The 12305-nt window shown below is 37.8% G+C and overlaps 1 protein-coding gene across 8 annotated transcripts in view; it reads left to right on the top strand.

Annotated features, from left to right (window-relative positions):
- The window catches only part of FAM13C (family with sequence similarity 13 member C), a 117500-nt gene that overhangs the window by 35010 nt on the left and 70185 nt on the right, over nt 1-12305 (top strand). For 6 of the 8 annotated variants that reach the window (XM_055274370.2, XM_055274372.1, XM_055274369.1 and 3 more), the window contains one exon: nt 5222-5340. In XM_055274370.2, the coding sequence (XP_055130345.1) occupies nt 5222-5340 (119 nt within the window). Of the gene's footprint in view, nt 1-1647; nt 1711-5221; nt 5341-12305 lie in introns of those variants that run through there. The other 2 variants (XM_055274374.2, XM_055274371.2) reach the window with 1 other exon arrangement.

Raw genomic sequence — 12305 nt, 5'->3', positions numbered from 1 at the left:
TCCAGCCTGGGTGACAGAGCAAGATTCTGTCTCAAAAAAAAAAAAAAAAAAAAAAAAAAAATAGAATCAGGGGACATCCTACTTCATGGATATATGTGGATTTTGAGCCTATGCCTGCCTTTTTCCATGATTTATTTTATTTCTTTGTTGAAATAATGGGTAAGATGGCCAGAAATAAATTTTAAAAATAGATCTGAAGAAACTGTTCTCTTGGTTCCCTATTTCTTAAAGGGCCAGAAAATTTTAAATAATAGACACACATTTTTGAAAGGAAATTTAAATCAACTCGTACAGGACCCTCTTTACCCTAGTTATGACATGAATGTAATAGTCCAATAGTTTCTTTTATCAGGGTGCAAACATCTTTAAAATTCCCCAATTCAGAAGGACATCAAGTCACTTTCACAGATATGTGAAGGTTAAGAAAAAAGGGACTCTTGGGTGATGTAGGATAGGGTAGATTTACAACACTTTCTCTTGTTCACCTTAAGAGCTGAAAATATAAGATTTTCCAAATTATAGTGCTATCAGATATATTAATCATGTCTTAATTAGAGATTTTGGGAATTACTCTCATAAATGCAAGGCATTGTTATTAACAATAGAGTGATTAAGCTACAGAACCATTTAATTTAAAATTTAATCCAGTAGTTGAAGAAAATAAAGTTTTATCAATTTGGAGATAGAGTGGACACAGAGAAAACCTCAAGTATGAGAAGATGAACATTTGATGTTTTGATTGACCACATCTTGGAGGGAAGATATACAGGATGTGTACATCCTTGAGGCCCAAATGTACATTTCTGATTTTCAGACAGAGAAGATGGGCAAGATCTGGGATTCAAATGGAAAATTCTTTTGTTTTGTTTTTTTTCTTGATGGCCATGGATTTGTACAAATGGAGGAACTTGGAAGGGCCTGAAGCAGTGGCCATGCCATTTGATCAAAACTAGATGATCTCAAGTCCCTCAGCTGAACTCACTAAAATTGCAATGAGAACAAAGTATCATATTTCACCATTCTGGTTTAGGGCAGCTAATTTTTCCCTAACTAAGTTTGAGTTTTGAGCCTCTTGAGTTAATAGCTTTCCTTTTGTTATCATGCACACTCTCCTAGCCTCTGCACCTGGATGAGATAAATAGCCTAAATTATGTTTGCTTCATGGACAGCTTTCTTATGAACTATCTCAGAATGTAGTCAATTCGATGGTCCTTGCATTTGGCAGAGAACCAACAAATCACCCCACTGAGTTGGACTTGGGACATACTAGGGGTGAGGTGGAGGGTAGATGAAGATGGCTGGGATGCCTTTTCTTCCAGGTGCCAGTCTGGGCTACGCTTGGCCAGGTAGCAGGAAGACCAAGCATGGATCAGAGGATTTTGGCTTCTTCCCTCATTCCCCTTGGTCAGTTTGGATCTGACCATTTGACAGACACATTAACACAGAAGTTAAAAGTTAGAATCTGCTCTCTTACCCTTTAGTCTGTGTCAAACGGTAGATTTTAAAGTTCTTTGGGGGCAAGAATGTCTTATTCACTTCTCTATAACCCTCTCAACTATAAAAATGCTTGGTATATAGTAGTGTTTTTTTTTTAGGTAAAAATGTATCTTATTTATTTCAGAATACATACCCTACTTTAATGTTCTAGAATTTTTGAGCTGAATGTTACAGCCGATTCTAAACAGAGTGATGAAGCTTAAATGGGCAAAGGTAATCAAATGTGTTATTTATTTCCTTTCTTGATGTTGTCACCTTTTTTTTTGGGTGGGGGATGGGGACAAAATGTTAACTCTCAATCTTTTACAAATATGTTATTTACTCTAAGGGCTTTCTTTGGCAGCCCTAGTTAACCTTCACCAGGTGGTGGAGTCCAACTGGAGCAGAGAAACGGGCTCACCAAGGAAGTAAGCCTTGGCTTCTCATGCATCTGGCCAAATCTCTTATAGAGGCAGATACATTTGATTGAGTACTACTATTCTTGTTTTGTACTCTTTCCTTTATAACTTTATGAATAAATGACAGCTGGCAGCACAAGACCTTTGAAAGCTACTGTTCTATTAATTCAATAAGATGATATCCCCATTTCTTCTGTCTTCTTTCTTTAAGAGAAAACATGAAATTATTTTTTAAAGCTGGTCAACTAAGGCTTGGGTTTTCCTCCCCTATTCCCTGTAAGGTACTTGTATTGGGACGTCTTGTGTCGTTACATGCCAGGCTGTCCTGGGAATGCTCTGTCGTTCCTTAATGCCAATACACACATCTGTTCAAAATTTCACCTTTCTCATTTTTGAACGTTTCTTAAAATTGATGGATGCATTTAATGTGGCATTATTTTTTTCCTAAAAGACTGTTATGTAATCAAACCAATGATGGTTTATAATTGATGGTATCTTAGAATAGAGGAAAGATAATGTGTTTTAGTTATCTATTGTTGCATAACAAATAACCACAAAACTTAAAATAGTAATAATCATATATTATCTTTCATGGTTTCTGTGGGTCAGGAACTCACCTAGGGCACACTAGGGAGGTCTGTGTCTGCTTCAGGCTGTCTGGGGTATCAGCTAGAAAACTTAAAGCCTAGAAATTAGAAGCATCTGAAGGCTCATTGATTCCCATGTGAGCTTTGCTGGGGTTATTCGCCCACAGGTGGTCATTCCATGAGGAGATAATGGAGTGGAAGGAACTAAACTAAAAATCTTTATTCCTTTTCTTATGAGTGAAATATTTTCCAACATCATAAGGATCTCTGGAAGGAAGAATAAATTCGGCATTTTCTAAGAAAGGCTATACTTGGGTTTCTGATCTGAGGGGGGCTTGTAGATCAGAACTTTCACGATCTAACTTTTGGCATTGGGAAGGGCAGCCTGTCATGACAATCACATATACATATCACCTCAGAGCCTGTTCCATTCATCAGTATTCAGGATGATTTGTACCAGACTCCTTACTTAGTCTTCCCCAATTCTCCCTACCATCTTGAGGTTTGAAATTCTTGGTAGGGAAAAGAAACATAGGTGACAGTGCCACTCTTTTCCCCATTTGAATCAGGGACTTGATAGTCAGCTGTGTCCAAATACTCCTTATCTTCCCATTTTAGAGAAGAGTTCTTCTCTTGCAGTCCTTTGAGATCTCCGTTCTAAGCATATTAAGGAGGCACTTTCTCTAAAGTTCTTGTTATTCATATCTAAGATACATCCTACGTCCAAGGGAATCCAACAGTGTTTGGCCTCTCTAACCTTTCTCAATTTTTGAAGATTCAAAGAGTTAGATAAAATACTATTTTCGAAAAATAAATCAAACACTGCTCTTTCCTAAAAGGATAAAGTTTTAATAAAATGTGCATTTTTGGTTTAAACCTTTTAGAGTTCAGAGGGGCCATTTCTTAATGCCTACATCTATTGAGGCTTCTAAATGTAATGTTTAAAATAATATTGCTATTCGTATAGAAATGTGAAATAAGCATTGCACCACAAAAATAGGTTCTCTTTTGCTGAACTCATTTGGGTTAATTCTGCAAGGATTACCTGAGCACTAGGTTCAGAATATTGAGCTTTAAGAAAATTTTTATAAAAGCAATATTGTTATCAGTAGTAGTCCATATCTGCTGTGTGCCTCCAATTGGGAGGCACTTGTGGAATTGATGGTATTATCTTCATTTTACAGAAAAGGAAACTGAGCCCAGATAACTTATGTAATTTGGCCAAGATCATACACTGAGCAAGTAGCAAGCAGAACTCTGTCTCACATGAAAACCATTGTGTGGGAGAATTTGACCAGTATTTGGGTAGTTGTAGAATTTTTCTCAAGCAACTGCTAAGTCTCAGGGACTAGTACATACTAATGGAAACTTTTCATGTGGAGTGTCTTCTTATCTGAAGCTGGAGGCTTCAAAGAATTAAAGAGAGGATCTTGATAGGGCTAATTCTTTCCTTTCCCACAGCTCTGCCCAGCTGTTCCCATTTTACCCCTTTCATATGAAGGCATTCATATGATTTTGTTGTAGAGGCTTGTGATGATGACTTCTTGGCAAAAAGCCTCACCATGTTGTTCTAGTGTGCTGGAAACATGATTTCTAAGACACCTGACACGTTGACACTTGTACTGACTTCAACCCACATCCTTAATAGAGGAGCTGGGTCTCTATTGTGACCATAATATGTTGCAGCAGAAGACCCAAATTCACTGCATTGCTTGAATAATTTGCCTGTATGATGATACCCACCTGGAGCTACTGAATTTCTCGCAGATTTTTGTTTTAGTATCTTATTTATTAGGTTAAAGAAGGGCTGTTTTATTCTAAAGAAAGTTTTTTCAGTTAGAGGTTTGACATGGCTCAAAGATGATAGTAGTGGAACTATTGGATATATATAAATCTTTCATTTTTGCTATGTATGCATGTCTTTGTATTGAATCCAGATTAGTTTTAGTTTTGGTGTGTTTATTCTGTAGAGTGTTAAGCCCTCTGGAGTTTTTCTAAGTTAATGAGCAATTGCCTCATGGATAACCCACATTGTGGTTTCTTTAGATGCAATGTAGCCAATGGCAATAGTGTGTGTGTATGAGGGGGTGGTGGCAGGATGAGGGGAGAGATATCAAGGACTCTTGAGATCTGGAATTTATAAAAATGATTTGTTCTTTAGTTTTCAGATGAACTTAAATTTTTCTCTTATTATAGAAATAATGTTTATTGTAGAAAACTTAGAAAATATATGTGGGCTCCCCAAAATAAATAAATATGAGGTCCCAGAGTTAGTCACAGTTAAGATTTTGGTCCAACTTATTCCAATCTCATGTGTGTGGCGTGTGTGTGTGTGTGTGTATGTGTGAACATTCATACATATATTTATTCTTGCATAAATAAGCCTATATTATAAATATTCTTCTATGAATTATCTTTTCAGATGTATCTATTCATTCAATATTCTTCCATGACATCATTTTTAATGTCTGTAAAATTCTTATTGTATGGCTATACCATATCTTTTGGACATTAGATTTATTATTATTATTTTTGTCTTTATTCTGTAATCTTGCAGCAACTGACTTATAGAAGCTTTTAAAATTTTGGACCACTGAATTGGCTCCCTTCCCACACTACAATCAGCAGAATGTGTTATGCATTGCTGCTTCCCTGCCCTGAGACCTGCTTCCAGCATAATAATGCTATAGAACTGATTGGTGTTGACAGCTCATCTACTTTTGCCGTTTCTTCTTACAGGAGACAGAGCATGTGGTATCCAGCCAGTCAGAGTGTCAGGTGAGAGCAGGAACACCAGCTCATGAGAGTCCACAAAACAATGCCTTCAAGTGCCAAGAAACAGTGCGACTTCAACCAAGGTGGGCCCTTTGTTGTCAGAAGCTATTCTGTGCTTGTGGTTCCTTTCTCAGAAATGCCAACTGTGTGCTTGCCACCCCCACACAAGAGGCAAGGCTTTTGTTGGCATTCCTTATAGTCAGAAAATCTGCTTAAAGGGGCCTAGAAGGGGAATCGCTGAGTGAGTTTAAGATAAATGTAAATGACCTACTTTCTCTGCCTCCCATTTGAAAATAATCTACCTTAAGGCTCAGGGGGAAGTAGAGACAGGTCCTGCCCTTGGAGAGAAATGCTGATTTCATCCATTCTTGTTCTTTATTCTACGCTGGAGGGAATTAGATTTTCCTTTGTGATAGTGATATTGTGATGACCATGTAGGCACCATACCAACTGATTTTTACATAGTCTCTCATTTAGCCTTCTCTACTTTCTCATAAAGCTGTGTACTCATAGTCTGAAAGATATTAAGGCACTTGCCTGATGTTGCACAAGTGAAAAGGACTGAGCCAGAATTTGAACCCACAAATGTCTGACTGCAGCATGGCAGGTGCAGATTCTGTGCTGACCCAAGTGTCTTCCAGTGACCTTAGCACTGGCATAGCCCCAGGATGGCCTCTCTAGCCTGCTAGACCTGCTGGAGACAGCCCTGGATCCAGGGCAAGGGTGTGGGTGGAAAGCAGCCTGCAGAAAGGTTGGCATGACATTCTGATGGGAGCTTGGCATTGCAGCTGTCTATGGAAAGTCTCTTCTGGAAATAAACAGAAGAAAGAATTCAACCACTAGTTGTGTCAGCTGTCTTTGTAGGATCTTGTGTACAGTGTAATCATAGCCCTCACTCAGTGGAAAGGGAGGGCTGTGCTTCTGAGCCTGACCTTCAGAATTGTTTTTCTAAGGCAGCACAGTCTAAATCAATAACTACAGAGAAAATTGGCTGTGCTATGCAGTTGTACTTTTAAATATCCAATATACTAAATTTAGAATAATAGAACCTCAAAAGGTTGGAGGGGACCTCAAAGGTAAGGTGCTTCCCTATCCAGGTGGATTCATGGGCACCTTTTATAACCCTCTTCACAAGCTGACTTCTTTTAATGTGTTTACTCTTACCTGACCTCAGGTAATACCTGTTGGATTCAGCCTTGTAATTTCTCCAGTAATCAGGACATTCTCCCTCCTCTTTGAGGTATTATTGTAAGAAAGCTATTTTTGGTTACTGGAATCAATTTAGTCAGTGACCCACCAGCCTGATGACTGTCTCTCTCAGCAAGAAGAAAGTCAACTATTATTCCCACGCATATTTCAAAATAATATAAAAGCAAAACAAAACAAATAAAAACCAAAACAAAATCATTCATGCTTGTGTATGGAATGAATGGTGGTCATGTAGGGGTATATATTTAACAGAGACCAACAGGGGAAAATGGTGTTAGCAATTAACCTTCTCAAAGATGCTTGATGTTCAGTAAACTTAAAACCATTGTGTATCCCATTTTGTATTTCTCTTCCTCTGCCCCTTAGCAAACCTTCACAGGATCCTAAATACCTTGTTGTCTTTTTCTCCTCCCCATCTCCCATCTTTCATGTCCCACTTTCACAGAATTGAGATTTCTCACCTAGCAACACTCCAGACTGTTCTGTGCACCGCTGTCAGCAATCGCAGGATCTGGTGCTAAGTCACATATCAGGAGAGCTGTGAGGGCAGTTATGTCTAGTACTCTTAGTTAAGTAAACTTTAAACTACAATTATTTATCACAACCATGGTGACATCACCAAGGGACATTCAAATGGAAATTTTAAAAAATCCATCTCAAAATATTACAGGGATTGTGAAATTTGATGAAGTGGTGAAATGAGATCCGAGGCTAAAAACAACTTTGAATCAGGTAGCTCACATTCCTGATAACCTTCCTCTTCTGTTTTAAGCAGGCATCTGGCCAGGTTTGGACATATCATGCCAAACAGAATCTTGATAGAGAGATGATACTGTAATTGGACACTCCAGACCTAGGTCTGGTTCAGAGTGAAGGAATAAGCCAGGCTAAGTCTCAGCAGGTGTAAAATGCCACCTTCTTTGGGGCAGTGAGTTGGGGAGAATGCTGTTAACATAATGAACACTGTAAGAAAAGGAAGAAAGATCTCTCTGTAGCAAGAGGCCACCTTACTCCTTGGGGTCACACATCATTTGGATGAGACTCGAAGGAGTAGTCAGTCTTCAGAAAATGAATCCATCTTTGCAGAGGTGAGATTTTGGAGCGGATTGAGGTCATGAGGTGGGCATTGGTCTTTTCATGAATGCCAAATACTTTCATACCTACAGCTCTCAGAGTTGTCATGTTGTATATTGGGTTCTTTTGAGCACAAGGAGCCTTTATGTATTTATGAGGATGAGATTCAGGAAGGTCTATGAATGTGTTTGCCCAAGTGTCTGTGTATATATACTCTATTATTGCTACTGTAATAACTGACCACAAACTTGTGGCTTTAAACACAAATTTATTATCTCATAGTTCTGTAGGATAGAAGTCCAACATATGTCTCCCTGGGCCAAAAAAAAAAAAAAAGAGTGTTGGCAGGGCTCCATTCCTTTCTAGAGGCTCTAGGGAAGAATCTATCCATTTCCATGCCTTTTCCAGTTTCCAGAGGCTGCCCACATTCCATGGCTTATGGTCCCTTACTCCATTTTCAAGCCACCAACATTGCATCTCTTTGATCATTCTTCCATAGTCACATCCCCTCTGATCATGGCTGGGAAACATTTTTTGATTTTAAGGATTCATGTAAATAGATTGGGCTCACTCAGATAATTTCCCTATCTTGAAGTGCTTAATTACATTTTCACAGTCCTTTTTGTCACATAAGGTAAGGTGGCAGAGGAGCAACAATGATGAAGACATGGACATCTTTGGGGAGCTATTATTCTGTCTACTACATGTATGTTTATTTTTTTCTAGTGAAAATCTCTAAAACATTTATCAGACTCTCATATGGTACATATAACCCCAGAAAATATTTAGAACCCCTGTCCTAATGTCTCTATGGAAGACCTCCAAGTTTGAAAACACATGACTCCAGAGAAGATTCAGAACTGTTAAATCAAGGTTAGCCTAAAGCTGCCTCATTACATATTTTAAGTTCAGCCTAAAGGTTTCTCTGTACATTGTGAATTATAACCTAAATGGAGTTGTATACAGACTGTAGCCTACTCTTGCACCAATCACCAAGTTGTGGCCAAAGGTGGCCAGCTGTTCAAACCATGTTCAAATAAGGCAAACACCAAGCTGTAATGAATCCGGCTGTTTCTGCACCTCACTTCTATTTTCTGTATGTCACTTTCTTTCCTTTTTCTGTCCATAACTCTTCTTCCACCATGTGGCTGCACTGGAGTCTCTGAGCCTACTCTGGCTGGGAAGGCTGCCCGATTCATGAATTGTTCTTTGCTCAATTAAACCCTTTTAAATTTAATTCAGCTAAAGTTTTTCTTTTAACAGAACCCTTGTCCTAATGTCTTTCTACTTCCAAGCTGGCCTGCTCTTCTGATTTCCTTTAACAGAGCCAACCTCAGATACAGTTAAAGCCACTTCCATCTTCTTTCACTGCACCCTTCCTCCCATTTGCCATGCCGCGCCCTTCCCTATATTATATTCCTTGGCCTTACAGTGCCACACATTAGAGGTCTCAAATTTGGTGTCCTACAGGTGTATCTGGTGTGGAGACATATTTGGCTTGTACAAAGTTAAACTATTTTGAATCAACATTTTAAAATCAAGAGTTTTTACAGATTTTTGGCTTTCTTTGGAAGAATCTAAAGGAGGGATAACCCAGGGCCTACATTCCTCCAAGGCAACAACTAGCTGGAGCTGAGAAGTAGATTTCAATTTTTTTCACAATTCCTACCCAGCTCTCCTCATTTATTTATGCTCTTTGCTGTGCTTCTATAGGCATTTGATTTATAATGCCTGCTTCAATCCTTTTCTTCCTGGCAACTGCTGCTCCTGGGGACTCTGTAGCTCCCTGGAGCTAAGTCCTCCTGGATGAAAATGTCTTATCATATGGTGATGACTGATACTGTCTTAATGCCATCTTTTCCCCAGATGACATGTTTTCATTTTAATATGGACTTCCAGTGCATGGGTGCAAGGGCTGGGTTATTATACTACTCTGCCATACTCCTCAATACCTGGTATTTTCAAAACATGTAAAATTAAAGAACTGCAGTTAGTTAGAGCTGGAAGAAACCTTAGTAATCATTTAATACAACTCTCATTTTCTTCTTTGACACCCAGTGAGGCTGTGATTTGCTCCAGTTCTCTCTCCCCTTGATATTAGAACCAAGATTAGTACCATCAATCTGTATGGAGTTGCCACTTAATGAATATGCATTAGTTTGACTGATTTTTAGAGCTAAAGCCAGTGCCAATCCTGTAAACCCTCAGATATGACAAAGGGAAATTTATGAATGTAAGAGAATATAAATGCAGTTGGGGAATTCTTACTAAGCTAAGTAAATTTACTTTTGAGAATGATTAACTCACTTATATTTAAAATATTGTATTAAAATTTATGACAGCATTAAACCTTTAATGTTGTTAAAGACCTTGTCTGTATAAACAGGAGCTATTCTATAGCATTGTCTTACTGTTAATTAGGTTGGTGGTTACATTGTAAGTTCCAGTTCATTGGCCTCTTCATCTGGATTCCCATGTTACAGGAGGTTGAAGATCCTTAGCAAGGATAATGGCCTTGGATGGCCTCCACTATTTTTTAACATTCCAGATGAAAGAGAAAGCTGTGGGCTTTGTTGCTTTATAGAAAGAGGAAGTTTTGTTGGCAGCAACTTTTCTATGGGGGATAAATCCTTTCATCTTTTGTTTTGGAGATAGACAATGTGTGTGTGTGTGTGTTTGAATAGCTAATTGTTTCTTACTTAAATGTTTTTCGTAGAAGTAAGCAGAGTCTTAATGAGTTCTGCTAAACAGAGACAGAATGAGTAAGAGAATGAGCACTGAGATTTTTAATATTAGTAATACAAAAGACCTATCTCCCTTCTTGGACTGTACCTGATCTCTGCATATTTCTGGGATGTTCTTCTCCTTCCCCATTAGTGTGCTCCTAGAGTTTTGTTTTGTTTCTTTTTATAAGGGGAGCTGGGATGAGGTAGAGATAAAAAACAGCTTGCATTCACAGTGCTTTGAGACTCCCTGGTATACAGTTGGATAATGAGTGGGTACTGACCTAGTTCACGTTGAGTATCCCACATAGAAAGGGAGCGAGATAGGAGGGCTCTCCTTCCCTGCCCACGCCCACTGCCTCCCTCCGTGGGCACAGAAACAACCTGGTGGAAGGAAAGAACATTCAAACGAAGAGATCCAGGGTCTTATCTCACATCTGTCAGGTGACCATGGTCATTTCACTCAAATTCCTGGGCCTCCTCCTCTAACATAAGGAATTTGGGTCAAATGATTTCTAGAGCTTCTTCTGGCTCTAACATTGAAAATGCTCAATGCTCTAGATATTTAAAAGATTAGACATGGGAAGGCTATAGCTTAAGAATACGAGCTCCAGAAGATACAGATACAAATAATTCCCCCTCCCCTGCTGTAGAGCACAAAAATCCCACACCCAGTCCGTAAACTGCTGCTTGAAAACAGAGCCCACACTTGATTATTTTGGAAATGAAATCCTCCTTTTTTGTTGTTTTTTAAAGGAGACTACCCTTGGTCACTTGATAAATTGTTAGCACTTTCACTAATAATTTGGCATAAGGATAAAAGGGAAACTTAGAGACATTCTCTCATTCAAAATGCTACTACTACCACTACTACTAATAATAAAATAAGTGAAACATTGGAAAATATAGAGAATCCCAAGGATGTAAAAATGACTTGTTATCTTACCTCCCAGATATAACCACTATTACCATTGTAATGCACATTCTTATATTGTTGCTATTGTTTTAATGTTGTTATAAAGAGAAATTGTGTATGAAAGGGGCTTCTGGATGCATTGGGCTTTAAATCTGCTAGAAGCACTATTTACTTTAAGCAGGTCTTAGAGTAGAAAGCTAGACAAGAATGCATTATGATTATACAATAATCATGTATACCAGTGTACTTTTCTACATAAGACCAGTAAGATGAATAATAGAGTAGTAGGTTAATTATCACAAAGTTGGTGAGTTCATTTATGGCTAAATTGAACAAATTTAATTTTCCATAACAAATATTCTAACATACAATTTCTATAAGAAACATGTTTTGCAAGCTTTGGTATCATTATAGCCCTTTGTTAGAAATGATATTTCTAGGAGACCAAACAGGAAACTTTGTCCTTAACATCTGAACATTTTGGAAAGTTTCTTGGCTTAACATAAAATAAATTTAAGAGAAATTTCAATAATGATTATAGGAGACAGAGAATGTATAAATTTAAACCTAATTTAGAACTTTGACCAGCTGGTTAAGTGTTCAGTGTGCCTGAGGCCACTAGAACAGGGCTAATCTTTAACTTACTCTTCATCTTCCCAGTGAAGTCATGGCTACTCCCATATTTCTGTTAGAGTTATTTGTCAATAAGGTTATTCCTTTTCAAGATTTAGATTAAATACTACACACACACACACACACACGCACACACACACACATTATGTATAGTGACATACACATACACACAGAGCTCCTACTTAACTCTCCATATGTATTTTTTTCTTATATTATTAATGCTAGATTAAAACATTTTTGGGATTAGATAGATATATACATATATACACATATATATAAATTTGTCTCTAAGAATATATTATACATAATTACATTGCTTTATGTTACATTATATTATACGTTGCTGTATATTACATTATGTTATACATAATTATATTACATTGCTATGTAAGTTGTTTGTCCTGCTTAATATTATATTTTCCATATCATAAAATACACTATAACATATGTAATGGCTGTAAAATACAGTCTTGTATCACATAACATTTCAGTT

This window comes from Symphalangus syndactylus, chromosome 4 (genome assembly GCF_028878055.3).
Source record: "Symphalangus syndactylus isolate Jambi chromosome 4, NHGRI_mSymSyn1-v2.1_pri, whole genome shotgun sequence".
NCBI lineage: Eukaryota > Metazoa > Chordata > Mammalia > Primates > Hylobatidae > Symphalangus > Symphalangus syndactylus.
The sequence above is the reverse complement of the archived record's forward strand: the minus strand, read 5'-3'. Positions and strand labels throughout refer to the sequence as shown.